At 37.8% G+C, this 15,729-nt stretch overlaps 1 protein-coding gene across 7 annotated transcripts in view; it reads right to left on the bottom strand.

Annotated features, from left to right (window-relative positions):
* The window catches only part of TRIM33 (tripartite motif containing 33), a 56,719-nt gene that overhangs the window by 16,842 nt on the left and 24,148 nt on the right, over window positions 1–15,729 (bottom strand). For 2 of the 7 annotated variants that reach the window (XM_079978953.1, XM_079978956.1), the window contains exons 5-12: window positions 13,266–13,382; window positions 12,236–12,350; window positions 8,936–9,082; window positions 6,131–6,248; window positions 4,412–4,591; window positions 1,662–1,909; window positions 1,290–1,457; window positions 508–708 (exon numbers count right to left, since the gene is read on the bottom strand). In XM_079978953.1, the coding sequence (XP_079835079.1) occupies window positions 508–708; window positions 1,290–1,457; window positions 1,662–1,909; window positions 4,412–4,591; window positions 6,131–6,248; window positions 8,936–9,082; window positions 12,236–12,350; window positions 13,266–13,382 (1,294 nt within the window). The remainder of the gene's footprint in view (window positions 1–507; window positions 709–1,289; window positions 1,458–1,661; window positions 1,910–4,411; window positions 4,592–6,130; window positions 6,249–8,935; window positions 9,083–12,235; window positions 12,351–13,265; window positions 13,383–15,729) is intronic. The other 5 variants (XM_079978958.1, XM_079978959.1, XM_079978954.1 and 2 more) reach the window with 4 other exon arrangements.

The raw sequence follows: 15,729 nt of genomic DNA, 5'->3' as shown, positions 1-15,729 counted from the left end.
AACCTTGTGGCATCACTGCAGAGGACCCACAGAAGCATATGGGGGGTGTTAATTCATTAAATGACAAACCGGGAGGACACAAAAACATCTTGAGGGAGCCATGTGGCCCATGAGTTAGCAATCCCTACCTTAGTAGACACATAGCTGAACTGAAAACTTTTCCTGCATTTTAGTTTCAGTGCAGAATAAATTCAGACACAGGTTCCAAAAATCATAAATGCCGCCCCCCAGCAAAAAAAGATTCTAAATAAGAATACTGATACTAAAAGGTGTAAAATGCAATGAAAGAGTGAAGCAGATTAGGAGGAGACACAGTGATTTGTCCAGTGAGTTTCATAGCTGATTAGGAAAACAAGACGATTCTAGTCAGTTTATGAGAAGATGACCCAAGTCAAATGTACCTTTACAATACAGTTTTTTAAGTGTTGACACGAAACACACAACTGATATCTAGAAATTCTGATGTCGTATTATTAGCTTTCATCTGATTTCATATAGCATACTAACCTGTATAGGAGGAATATCTGGCAAGGAAGGCAAATTTTCTGGGTTGGTTACTGATGGAATAAGCTCTATTGCTGCTACAGATGGGCTTGTTGGACCACGGTTCGCATTGGCCATGGTGGCTGTTGTAGGGCTTGTTGGGTTGATAGTATTATTGTGCACTGAAACAACTGGGAAGGGACCTGCATGTCCTGGGTTTGAATGCTGCCAAGACAAAGGAGAGGGGGAAGCAAAAGAGAGAAAATATTCTTATGATAAGGAGCAAACTCTTTCCTATGCAAAACTGAAAATTTTCAAAGCTTGTTGCTTTCCTGCAATTCTCTCCATGAGTTTCTCATTGCTGATAATTGTTTTAAACCTTCTAAAACATTTTGCATTTTATTCACTTTTTTACAGGTCAGAAGGTTCCATAAAAATTATAAGCATCAACTTTTTTCTCCTCTTTTTTAAACCTTATTGCAAGCTTTCTACTCCCCCTCAATCGGAGAACATAACAAATTATTCCCACATTAACATGCTGATCATCCAGCCAAAAGGCAATAAAGTTGTGAAAGGTAAAATGTGACTGCAAGTGCATTTCATTATATGCTCCATTAGCTTAAAAACTCTGCATGTGGCTAGTAATATCCAAAATTTTACAAGATTCCTATTATGCGGCTCTTTAAACAGCCAGCAACATGGAAGGAGATGTCCCTTTAAAAGAGGTTTCACAGCTGATATATATACATAGAAGCTGAGCTGAATCAAAAGTCCAGAATCAAAGATGGGAAACAAAATGTGCACACAGCATATACTTGTCTTTGTAACTGTGGCTGCATCATGTACTGGGGCCCGTTGTGGCGCGGTATCCCTGGGAGACGAGCAGTGTTCTGAGCCATTCTCATCTGGTGGGCTTGGAAAGCACCGCAATTCATTCCCCTCTGCATGGTCTGCATACTTATCAACCTCGGAGGCTACAAAACATTATGTATTTTAAAAGATGAGATAAAAGCAGTCCTCTTTGCCAAATGAAGTAAATGAAGATGCATCTTTGTGCTTTACAAGACAGCGCTGTAAACCCTACCTTAAACTTTGTGGAATAAGGTAGAACTCAAAGTGCCAAAGGTGCACTTTAGTGTCTACAATGAGTGTCTTAATTTAGATCATCTGAAACTTGCCTGTTGCTGCAGCATCTGTGGGCCTGCCTGGCGAGGAATCTGCCCTGCAGGCTGCCCCATCCTCATCTGTTGTAACTGCTGGTGTTTTTGTTGTGCGTACACCTGCTGTTGCATATGCTGGAGCCGAAGCTGTGCAAGATTAATTTGCGGTGGAGGTTTGCTGATGTGGTTTGTTCCCGGAGGAACTTGTCCCACTACTACGTTAGGAGTATAACCTTGGGTTGGCTTGTTTTCAATAACAAGATTACCTAAAGAACAGGAGAGAGAATTGGTCAATCACAAAGTTATTTATTTTAAGCTAAATGTTAACAGTCTAGAAGTTTTACACTATGTACACCCTAGCTTCACAGCAGCTAAAAAGTTAAAAATAAATGTACTTTTAATCAATATATTCAGAGACTGGTAATTATTTGCACTTCCTTATTGGCTTTAAATAAGATATTTGTTCTGATTTACCCATATCTTACCTTAGTTTTATGCATAAAGATACATCACAATCAATGTCATGCAACACATTTTTGCAACAAAGTAATTTTGTGTCATCAATAAGCATTCAATATTTTATGAACTCATTTCCATAGCATTAGAAGAAAAAAGACTTAAATACAGAGTAATTATTGCTTGTGCATAATATGCAAATTATATATTGTAACTTTAAGCATTCTAGAGATTTTTAAAGGAAACACATTTAATACTTAAGAGACTAAAAGATGAAGATAGAAAATCATACAAATATAGCTCTGTAATTTTTACACCAGAGGCCTTCTGCAAGTGGTGTCCGGGTTATGGAATATCCTCCCCAGAGACAGCTGTCTGGCTCCCAAGCTGTAGTTTTTTTGATGCCAGGTAAAAACCCTTCCCCCAGTCTTTTCATTTTTAGAAACATGTTTGGGTGCCTTGGGACCATTAGAACATTGTTCTGGTTTTTGCTGGCTTTATTCGGATCATTTAAACTTATTTTTTTATTTTATAGCCTTGCTGTATTTTATGTGGGGTTGTTTTTGGTTTTTTTAAAAAAAAGTAAGATAATTTACTGTTTTCTGTTAATGCTGTAAGTATAAAACAAAACCTCAGAACATTTATAACCATTTTATGATAATAGGGGCCTTGTGTTTCTTTACATGTAAGAGTCTTTCAATTATAATCACATTAAACAAATTATCTTTCTGATTCAACTAAGCCGGCAGCTAGCAGAAGTCAGCACAAGGGCTCTCAGTAGTGCAACAGGGTTTTCCCCTCACCTCCCTGCCACCTCCTCCAGTTCCACTCTAAAGAACTGGGAGAACCCCCAGAACATTGTGCGGAGGGGAAGGAGGAGATTGCTGAAATACTTCAGAAGACGGAACAATCAGAAGAGTGCAAGGTTTAATTCCAACCACCCCTTATCTTGTGCAGTGATACTGAGCTGAAATACTGCAGTGTCCCTCAATTCAGAACTACACAACAGCTTGCTTTCAAAGATTAAGTTGAGCAGTGAGAGATGCTTGCAAAGATGCTTGCAAGTTATTTGTAAATAAGACCACGCTGTTTAGCAATATGATTTTTCTGTTTCATCTTTCAAACAGGAATTTGAATGATTCACAACTTTAACACAAGTATGGGGAGACTGTGACCCTCCATATGTTGTTGGACTCCCTCTCACCAGCCTCAGCCAGCATGGCCAAGTTCAGGAATGATAGGAGTTGTAGAACACCTAGAAGGCTATAGGTCCCCCATCCCCAATTTTACATTTTAAGGACCGTGCCCCAGATTCAAGACTATATGGGAAGCTTCTGAGCACATACTAATGCCTTTGCAGTACAATTTTTCAAACCACAGACCTCTGACACAGCTGAAGCAGCAAGAGTTATAGGAAGTCCTAGTGTGCATATAGAGTCGCTTGCACATGCCCAACAGACATTTGTCTCTTGCACAGTCTCTAAGCTGGTTTTACAGAAATACAGATTAATGCATCTTAAAATACTTATAATGAACTGAATTTGTGTCACCAAAACAGAAGACAAGCATCTCAATTCTCCATTTTAGCTAAAAGTTTTGCATTTGTTAGTTGCTCAAGAAACTTTCTGCAAATTAATGTGAATTGTCTGATAAATGTGTAACTACCCCTCTGCATTTTTAAACAAGCAAGATCTGTTTTCTTTTGCCCAGTTTTTGGACAGTCCTTTTCTTGATCATCTGAATTATAAAACTCGTAACTTCCTTGAAGCTATTCTACTGTAAGTTGCAATGATTTGTGTACCTGGTTATTTCTTACATGAACCATAATTCTTAATCAAAATATTTTTAGATTTTCTTGCATCACAACTTCGACTCAACATTAGTAATTCTAAAACAAATACAACTTCCTGGAAGGGTGACAATCTGTTTTATGCAAGACCACACACCCACTATTTATTGAATGGAAGTCTAAAATTAATTATAACTTAGAAATCTTTTCTTCAGTGTTACTGGAGCCAAATCAGTGCTTGCACTCCAGTACCATTAACCACAATGGGAGACCCCTCTCTTAACAGTCTATTTAGGAACCTGACAATGACACCCATGGTTTTCCCCGGTTTCAGAATTATCCTTGCATTGATTCTAGAGATTTTTTCTAGTCATATGCATTTGTCAAAGGCCATCCTCATACCTGTTCATTCTTCAGTAAATTAAAGACAAGATTTATTGATTTATTTTTACTTTCTGCTCCCTCTAGGATTTCTCTGAATTTTTTTTTTTTAATGTAGTTTCCAAGACTTCATTTCCAATACCTTTTTCAGTTCCCAATGTATAGCCCCAATCCAAAGGGCCGCATGATGAGCTCTGCACATGTAGTGGGGGGTTCCGATACCTCCCCCTTTCCAGAAGCATCCCCTCACAGTGCCCAACAAGCTGCCCTGAAGCTTGAGGAACCTCGAAAGTGTCCTCCAACAGAGTAAGAGGAGTTGCTGCTGGAGAAGAACACGGGAAAAACCTGGTATGGACATGTAAGCCTTTGTACACACCTAAGAGGCTCTAATCTATTTTGCTCAGTATCCTATACTGGCTCTTAATTATCCAATCAACAAATTCTCTCATCAACGTTCTCTGTTCTTTTATATTACTTGTAGTTACTATGGGGAGGTATATAAGTCTAACACATAAGGAAGGGATTTTAATACACAAACATGGATCTAAATGGGATTTTGCCTGCTATTGCCCTTTTTCCTTCTATATATGCCAAAAGCTGGAGAGCCATGCGTGAAGGTATAGATTTCCCTCCTGTGAAGCTGTCTCTCACTTGATACTAGAGCTTTGCCATGCCAAAGAACGCATGCACCTTGCTCAGTCATTGCGTCACTGAAGGAATCTTGTTTTTACTCATTCTAATCTGTCGCTATAAGGAAGGTTATTAAGTCTTTAAAGCCAAAATGTCCTGCCGATACCATGCAAAAGTATTTTGGGACCAGTTGGAATCTGGTGCCCAATTTTCTCTTAGAATATCTAAAATGTGCTGCTAAAAGTTCTGGAAAGTTTTCAGCCCTGTTTAGCTGGTATAAATTATTACTCATATTACTAAGTCTACAGGACAAATACAAGACTGAGTTTTCTATGTCTTCCTACTGTTTTCTACTTCTTTGTTTACAGAAATACGGCAACTAAGCTGCAGCCTAACATACTAAGACGTTTGGAACAAACAAGTCTTCTTTCAACACCGGAATGTGGGCTACCAGACTTGACCCTCAATTGCTTTCCCTTCAAGGAAGCACACTGATTGTAGACTGACACTTTCCAGTGTCCCTTATTACCAGAGAGGGATAGAAGGGAATGACCAACAGAGTACATGAAATCACTACTGATCTATATGGAGTAATCTTGAATGTAGTTCAGGAGACACTCGCCACTCCTCCTTCATCACCACTGTCATTACCCTCCCCTCCCCTCTGTGGTGCCTGCTCATCACTCCACCTCTCTTGCCACAGTGCTTTCTTAGAAGACTATTAAAGCTAAAATCTGGAGAAGCATCTGAAGTAGCCTAACACCACCGTATTTGATGATTAACAGCAGTGCAGCACTACCTATTAAGGCATATCGATTTCCAAGTGAATAAAGATGCATCCAGACTGTAGAGAGAACTATTCTAGTGACAGGGAGTTGCATGCAAAGCAGAAGCATAGTTTGAGAGAAGCATCTGGGTAATGGCTGCATATGTTATAAAAGCTTTGGCTCGGATCCAACCCCATACAAGCAAACAGATGACAGTTCATCATGTGCACAGGAGAGGAGAGGACTTGCCAAACAAGGGGAGTTTGGCTTAATGTCTGCTTAAAGTCAGATAATTTTATACAATTATACAGTGAAAAAAAGCTTCCTGGTATGAATGGATCCAAGACACTACCACCAATTTTAGTGGTAGTCTACAGAAAATTCTATCTAGTTCATGCTACTCATCATATTAAGAATTTTTGCACATTGAATTCAGCTTTTAGAAAAATGGAACACCCTCTCACCTAAGTTGACTACATTCTTTGCCCAGAATGTGGGATCACAATGGAAGCGTATTGCTCCATTAGCAGCTGGGACAGGATCACATCGTGCTTTTAAAATATGTCGCAGCTGGAACGTGATCTGTGAGAAGACAAACACTCTCAGATTAGTGATGACATTGTGAGGAGAGTTAACAAAAAGAAGTCGACAAAACAAAATGCAAATTGTCAACAACTGTGTGTGGCTTTGAGCAAGCTGCCATCTCTTATCCTAACCTATCTCATAGAAATAAGCTAAACCTTATTTTCAGTCGCTTAGAAGAATTGCAGGATACAAACATGAGGTCGCAAGAGAATTACTACTGGAGTGCATTACTTCTAAAATACAAGAAGGTAGATTTTAAGCAAATAGATGGTGGCACAGCACTAAGCCACATTCAGAGTATACCCAGTGGAATGAAAATACTTACTCACTGAAACCCATTGATTTCAATGGATCTACTTTAGGAATAGCTTAGTCTGATACCACCCAGAGTTTGTAAGTGGTAACTTGTATTTTTATACATGCCTGACTTTAGTTGTACCAATGTTCAAATGATAACACAGAAAACATACACAAAATATAGAACAAGACTTTAATTTTCCATGTGAGTAGAAAGCAAACGATGAATATTTGACATGGGAAAAGTTCTATTCTAAGTCAAAACCCCGGAAGTGGTTTTAAATTCTAATTTGCTTCAATGATTAAGGTGCCACCCAAAGCTCAAGTCATTCAATGTGAAAGACACACACGCTGAGCAAGGTGCTAGACTTTTATCACTTTGGAATTACAAACTGAGAGAGCCATACCAACACTCAAAAATGATAGTAAATTCCCACTAATTTGTTCCCCTTATCTTCCAGCAGCACTTCCAGCAAGCTAAATGCCAAATTCCAGTATCAAAATTCTAATGGAAAAATGTGCTTCCTGCCTTTCACTGAAACAGGCACAGGAATTACTGAGAATTGAGCAGGATCAGTTCACAGCAACTGCTGATATTGATCCAAGGTGGTAAGCAGTGATGCAAGTAAAATTTTGATGGCCCACTTCAACTGGCATCTGAATTATCATGTAAACACAACTTTTATAAATACTGTATTAATTTTCCATGCTATGTAAATGTGCTAAACATTTAAGCCAGCTGCCAAATGGAGTCCAATATGGAAGGTAAAACACATTCAGATATGGTTTTATGCAATCAGGGTTTTAGCTCTGATTTGCAGTCCATCATTAAAACAACTGGTTTTGACTTGAAGCAAATCAAGTGACAACTTCATCAACTGAAATTTCTGTTTTTTTGGTTTTACTTTATCCTGGTGTTTTGTTTTGTTTTTACAAGTAACTAGAACTAGAGAGGGGAAATGGAAAAGTTTCCTTGGGAAAAGTTTTACTCTTTAGAATTCTTGGTGATTGCTGTTATGGTTTTTAACTTAACTACCCAGATGAAGTTGTTCATTGGATGGTATATAACTGTTAAAACTGCTGGCATTTGTCTGTCTGAAGAGACAATGGAAGAGTGAGCCATCGGGTGGGTAAAGTCAAACCATTGGAGAGTTAAAGTGCCTCTTGTGGCTGTAGAGACTAATATGGGAGAAACATGTTTTACTGCAAATAAAGGTGTCTGGTTTCACTGTTACAGAAGCACCATGGCATTTCTTCTCTCTGTGCTTCTCCCAGCAGTCATTTCTCCTCTGGTCACTACTATGGATACCTGACCTGACTGTCTTCAGGAAATGCAGTCTGCAAGGGATTCCCACATGGCATGGTTAATGTTGCCAGCCTTCATGCCACATCTTTGTAACACAGAGTTGGTCTTCCAACAGGCCTGGTGCCTAAAAACAGCTCCCCATAAAGCACATCTTTGGGGATCTGGCCATCTTCCATTGTGTGGACATGACCAAGCCGCAGTAGACATCGCTGAGACAGAAGTGTGGACATGGTGGGAATGTGGGCTTGGAAGAGCACATATTTGTTTGAGACTCTGTCCTACAATGTGATGTCCAAAATCTTCCTGAAATAGCGCTTACAAAAGGCATTGAGGTGTCGCTCCTGGCGGGTGTGAGTTGCTTACGACTCACTTCCATAATGCAGTGTGCTCAACACACAAGCCCGGTAGACCTTCCTCTTGGTATTGGTTGTTAGCATCGTATTCTCCCATAGGCTTTTGGGGAGGCAAGTTGTTGCTATAGCTGCCTTACCAACACACCATCAATGGTTATGGTGGAGTCCTTTTCAGACTCACTTCACTGGTACTGAGGAAATTACATATAGCTACAAGGCACTAAAGGTTCACTGACTGTCTATACAAGTGAAACTGTTTGTTTCAAACAACATCTAACTCCATGAACTTTGCAAAGAAGCCAACAAATTGCCCCTCAGCTGACCATCATGAAGCCTAGGTAACCACCAGAAACAATCTGGCCTGACATCAACTCCTATATAGATTCAGGAACAGGTAAAAAACCATTGAGCACCTGCTAGAAAGACCTACATAATTGTCAACGCCATGTATTGCAGTGTTACATTTACCTAATCAAAATGCAGCATGTGTCAGGGCTAGCTGGCTGGCCAAACAAACTTCCAAATTTTACAGTACTTTAAATATCAAGTTTGGAATAAAGTGTGGACTGGAAACACTTGTACAAATATTAGCAAAGTGGCATTAGCTGTACTTACCTGAAAGCCCTGAGAGTAAGAAAAACATGGGTCCCCGTGATGCAATATTCTTTGTTTCAATGCAAGAATAAGAGTATAATCTATGCTATACTGGAATTCAAAGCTTTCCTTACCAGTCGCTTGCTATAGAGTAATGCAGTGCTGCTGCCACTTGCAATGGCCCAATTAGTAAAGTTCATCACATGTTTCACCTGCCGTGACAGACCACTGATATCGTTCTGCTGCTGTATTAGCTTCATCTGTCTCTCCTTTGTTACAGTCTGAATAGAAACAGTGCACACATATCCGTTTTTTTAAAATAATACCAAGTGCAATAATTAAAACATCTATCTATGCAACGTGTAGATACTTAGTAGAGACGTAAATCAGAAGTGTGGCTATAACAAATAGTGGGTAAAATTCAACATTTTGAGAGTGGACTGAGTGCTGACAGGTCACGGGGCAGAACAAAAACAATTCATTGGATTCTGTTAATTGTTTTTTAAAATTACAATTATCATGTTGGCATGGACATGATCTGAAAATGTACACTGCTGAAAACTTGTTGAAGCTAAGTAAGTGGTTGGGTGGCAGACTTTGTCAGAACTCAAAAAGTTCAAACAATAATGGAAGAAAATTGGATTTAATTGTAATAAATAATATTTATAGTCATTGGCAATACCATCAATTTTTATTCAGTTTAATTGTGGTTGCACACTTCAGTCTCACAGATGGATTTATTTTAGACATGACTTCCTCATTCCTCATACAGTTTCCCAGTAACCATAATTGTAATCATTAGTGTTAGTTAAACTGCATGCAACTATTTCAGATGTATTTCCTTCCTATAATGCTGAAAAGCGTAGTTTATTTTAGATTATTTTAAAATATAGATGCTGGGTTGTATCCAATGACATTTGTGCATGAGCAGATTAAGATTCCAGTCGCACTAATAAATTAATAATAATAATAATAATAATAATAATAGATTTATACCTCACCCTTTCCCTTTATCTCTGCTCCCCATGGCCCTTTGCATGCTCCCAAAATCTGTCCCAGAGGTTGGGGGACCCTTTAGTTTGGGGGATTGATGGGGCCTCAGAGGAGAAAAAGGGAAAATCTTGTTCTGCCCAATTATGGGCAATTCTTCCTACCACTGTAGCACTGGACAACAGAGCCCTGTGATGTTTGGTAGTGATCCCCAGCCCCCTAGAGCAGTTGTTTGTTTTGGGGTGGTGGTGGGATGATACAGATGGGATGATACAGACGGCAGAAAGAAAAGATCCACTATGTGAGCCTGCCTTCTACTCACACAATGTTGGCTACATTCCATATATACAATTTTATTATTTTATACATTATCCACCTAAAAGATGCTCAAGGCAGTTCACAAAAAAGGGAAAAACATACAATAGGATTGTAACTGCTCCATAATTTTGCATTATGATTTATTTCTTCAAAAAGTGCTAATCTGACGCAAGTAGTTAAAGCTAGCTTTATATCTACATTTTGACAGAGTTTGGTTCAAGCAGTCATCACCTACTTAACCTATCAAATAAATATAGCACCAGCAATAAACATCCCCCATCCCATCCCATTTGGTGCTTGTTACCGCAGAGTTTAGGGATTTAATAGCCTTGCTTTCAGGCATCTCAGTAATTTTATCAAAATTAAAGCAAAAAGTGGGGCAATCTATACCTCTGGGCATCACAAAGGAAGACAACATGGAATGTGAATATGATTTATCATAATTTTGAAACACGGAAGGTACTGTAAAGTTTCAAAGAACTCTACAAAAGCAACATCACTGTTATAGGTCACATTTTTACAAAAAAATTTACTATTTTTCTTTTTCTGTAAAGAATCATCTATTTCTAAAATTTCATTTGTTCATAAGAATTAATTAGTAGCATAATGAATGGATTGAATACCATTCAAATTGTGCCTTTCTAAATTGCAATTAACTTTTTTTTAGGAGCACAGTACACGCACAGTATCTTTGGGTGTACTAAAATTAGACTGCAATCCTATGCCCACTTACCTGGGAGTAAGCCCCACTGAACTCAATGGAAGCTACTTCTGAAAAGACACGTATAGCATTGCACTGTTAATAGTGCCTTTCAGTGTCTTAGTCTTTCTCCTTAAAATTTAACAAGGGGAAGGGTATTCTTTTAGGCTATTGCATTTTTAAAAAATTACAAGTATTCCCATAACAATAATTTGACCATAAAAATTATACCACATTGTGCATTTTGTGAACTATTTTCCTATTCAATATTTCCACTGAACTACATCTGGCTATGGAAACCATTTTGAGATATTGGTACCACATATAAGATTAGCATTTTAAAAACATTTTCTTTATGAAATATAAAAGCCAAACATGTAAAATCTCATCCCAACTGATTAAAGTCATCATAAAATTGTCCGATTCAAAATGTTCTGAGCAACCCACATCACCAACACCCTTTCATCTTATGACAGGGGACTTGGCAATGAACAGCCCAATATTGTAATGAGACACAAAGCTGCAATGTAGATGACCACTAATTTGTCATCCATTGAAAAAATAATAATCTGCATCCAAGACCGAAGAATTTTAACTGTTAACTACAGATTCAATTAGTGCCACTAAAAGAATCCTTTAAACTGTACTTTCCCAAGGATGCTGTGAGCCATTAGGAGACCCCTCACAGAGCTACAAGCACTCTTAACTAAAGTTCCAAGAATTCTTTGAAGTAAGCTATGATTGTTTAAGTGGCATAAGAGTGCTTTAAATGTATGGTATGGATGCGATCACACAAATCTGAAGGGTAGGACAAGTATCAATGAGAGATTTCAAATTTTAAAATGATGCATTCAACAAAGGGTAAGATTTTTATGACATCACACAGAAAGCAGCACACTTAAAAGTCATGTTACCGAGTGGCTCTGTAATTTGTGCCTTACTGAACTGTCATGAATATTTACAATCCATGTCGGTTTTAGGCAGGCATATTGAGCAAGGAACACAATGGCCCTTTCTGCACTTAGCTAAGGTGTAGTTTAGGACTATATGAACAAGCACCAGCAAGCCTCAGGCACACATGCTCCCCACTTTCCTCCAGCATAGCCATGAACGCAATTAACTAGATTTCCGCATTGTGTGCAAATCTGGTTAGGTTAAACTACAGTCTGTTAACAAGCCAGGATCATAAGCCACAGTTTGACTCTTGGCTTGCTTGACTAAACTGAGTAATTTAAACTAACCAAAGATATACAAAGTTTGAATGTAATCATGCTTGCTAGCACTGTGTGTGAAATGCGCCAAGAATTTCATAATGGACAAAACCAACCACAGGGTTATTCAAGATAGAGGAAGCCATATACGTGCAAAGATCACAGCAGGATTCATGCCAAATATTTTTACTTATTTATTTTGCATTTAGTTGTACCTCAAGCTGTTGTAGGAGAGCTTTTCCTTTTTTATTGATTTCATTAATAAGGGTAAAAATAGCCACTTTGATTTCCTGTTCTACTCGTTTGTTAGTTTCATTTACATCTTTTATCCTGAAAGAGAGAAATGTGCTGTCAGGCAGTAGCATTGCAACATCTTTAACCTTTTTCCCCCTCAAGCAAAAATTCAACGTATTATGTAAATAGATACAGATTTATATGAAGTATGTTCAACCTCAATACAACATAACATCCAACCATATTTTCCATTCATTCTTAAGAGGAAAATCTTAAAAGTAATTTCGTTTTACAATATGGGACAACAACTTCCATCAACATTAAAATATCCTTCTACGTTTGTTAGATATTTATGTTTCATGTGTTATGAAATGTTTATTCTACTGCTTTCTTTGCTTTTGGGGGGCCTAACTTAGCACAGAGAAATTTAGTTGTTGTTTTTTTTAAAAAAACTAATTAATATAAGGGGCAACCTGTTATTTCAAATTAATGTTCACCTCTCTGCCTAAAGCAGGTAGTAATTTGTCCTCCTATAAGCACCGGCCTATTGTGCCACTGGTGTCATATTGATGTGTTGTGCTCCCTGGGGCATTATTAACTCCTATTGCTAACCTACCCTTCATCAATTAAGATTCCAGAGTAATGAAACACACTGTAGTGCTGCAGTAACTGCACAGCTGGTATGCACATACTCTCCATCTTTAGCCGCAAAAAGCCAGGGAGGTTGCCTGGACGTTCTAACTCATTAGTGAGGAAGGCTCTCCCTGCCAAAGCTGCAAAGTGCATGGGCACACTGCTCTTCATTGAACAGGCACTTGTGAATTTGGTACAACAGATAAAATTTGCAGAAATCTATTTGTACGTGTGGATTCTGTTTGCTGGATCAGGCTGAATAGCTGCTCTACTTCCATCTTCAGAGGCTAGAATTTTAGTAATCCTATAAACTAGCCCACCTGAAGAAAAGAATAATACAGTATAAGCATTATTATAGAAATAATAATAATCACCTACCTATTTTGCACCTGAGTAGCTGCAAAGTTAACATAATTCTTCTTTTCAAGGAGTTTGGCTAATAGATTCTCAATAGCACCCTTTTGATTCTGAAACGCTTCTTCCAAAAACTGGTACCTTTCCGAAGCAAAAAACAACATGCAATTATCAAGCAGGAGCACCATGCAATAAGAGGAAACACTGGATTGAAACATAAGCTTGCTAACGTGAAAAGTGGCAGCTGCATAAATACCATTGGTAAGGAATGCTTAAAAGACAGGTTTGCAAATGGGGATTTCTGTTGTACAAAGAATCATAGAACTGTAGAGTTGGAAGGGTCATATAGTACAACCCCCTGCAAACAGAATGATCTCAAGGCCATTAGCAACACCTCTTAGTCTGTTTCAATTCTCAAAACAAAATCCAGTCTTTCTAGAAATCTAAGAATATATGTGGTGATTTTGTGAAAAATCATTTGAATTCTGCACAAATATTCTATCAGGAAGGTTGAATTATGTGTTCATGCTGAATTGTCCATTCATTGAATGGTCTGCTTTTGCTTCACTGATATTTTACTGTTTTTTTAAATATTATGAACCACTTATGTATAGGTTATTCCAATACTTTATTAGAATAAAAAGCTCTGAGCTCAACCCTGGAAAAGCAGCATAAGAATATTAAATAATAATCAAATATATGGAATCACAATGAAATGGTCAAACTTTTGCAGAATCCCTTGCACGTCAAATTTTGCTATCCTTCTCTGCTGCAGATGCCAGAAAATATTATTCATGAACATAAGTCTGTGAATGGGGGGTAATAACTTCACACTGTATTATATCTGTTGTCTCATTTTATTACCAGGGTTCATGTCTCAGAAATTTGTACTGTACTTGTCCAGATTGCAATCTGCATTACATATGAATCTAAGCAATTGTAGTGGTCCATCTACAAGGCAAGAAGAATACTGTGAGCTTGCCATCTTTATTTTAGTAAACCAGAGCCAGCCAACTGGTTAGCAAAAAAAGCTCAATCAACTATCCATATACTGCTAATAATTAATGTCAAATTAATATTGTCAAAGTTTCTGAAATAGCATGTTATTCTAAAAATCTGTGACCAATCTTAACCTCAAGAATTTCATGCTCCAGAAACAACATAATGAGAATTTCCCTGAAGAACTAAAATATTTAAATAAAGAAATTACCTTAGAAGTATGCCCTAGAAGGTGCAAAGATAACAGACTGAACACAAATATCCTAGCATACAGAGGCAGGCACTACTACACTGATTTTTTCTTCCTTTATGCACAGCTTCCTATACCTCTAAGAAGTCACCAGTTTAAAGTTCAGCAGGGCAATCTTACAAACCAAATCAATGTATTCAGCTGGAAAACGATAAGTGTTTTCATTAAGCTGCATTAATGCTATAGAAGCAGAAATGTTACAGATGAATTCTTCAAAGTACTAATCATGGAAGCTAAGACAAGTATTTCTGCTTAAATGACACCTACATGTATATTTGACCAGAGGTAGCCATTTGCTGCATCATATTTCTTTCATAAGCTCAGTGATTTTGAAACAATTAACATTCAGTGTTGCATCAATCTACGGAATGAACTCATGCAATAATAGCCTAATCCTTGTTAAAGTGTCAGCATCATCAGTGCCAATTCTATTAAAACATTAGCATCTAATTGCATACATCAGTTCATGAATCGTTAATTTTTTGTTCCTTTTCATACTCCGGCCTTGTTTACACATCACATTAAATCACAGTTAAATGAACTATGGTTTAAGTGAAGGAGCAGCATAGTTTAATGTGGTCCACGCTACTCAAAAAATTCCAGTTCCCTATTCACTCCTCCCCACTGTGATGCTGCCACACCATAGTGGAAACAAGCCATATTCTGGCTTTTCATTGTTCCTCTCCAAACCAAATATGAGAAGTAAGCCAAAAACAAACCTTTGCTCATAGTTTGTTTGGAGAGAAACAAAGCTTGAGCTACAACAAGAAACTTGTTTTGTCCCCAGCAAGGCAGCAGCACAAGTGGGGACCTTGGACCACATGCACCAGCACACTACTTATTCAGACTAAACTATCATTTTGTTTAACTATGATTTAATATGACATGTGAATCAGGCTTTCGTCAGTCGCTCTGAGCATTTCCTTTTATAAGGAAAAAGTGGGAGAAATTTTTTTGTATAAAATAATCTATTTCTAAAACTGATCAATTAAAAAGCAGTTCCTGATTAACTGGGCAATACATTGAAAATGTCAATTATTTTTAACAGATGTACTTACAAAAATGGCAGGTGCCTTTTGAACAAACACACTTTCCCTTCTCTACCCCACACTGGAGGAAATGCCTCTTCTAAGATGATACTTGCTGCACACATTATGTAAAATCAAGATATGTTTCCCCACAAAAATATTGCTTTATTCATGTACAAATGTGTAACTTAAATTTTCAACTAAAATTCAT

Source organism: Podarcis cretensis (assembly GCF_951804945.1).
Source record: "Podarcis cretensis genome assembly, chromosome: 6".
Taxonomy (NCBI): Eukaryota; Metazoa; Chordata; class Lepidosauria; order Squamata; family Lacertidae; genus Podarcis; species Podarcis cretensis.
This window is presented reverse-complemented; position numbering and strand designations above follow the sequence as displayed.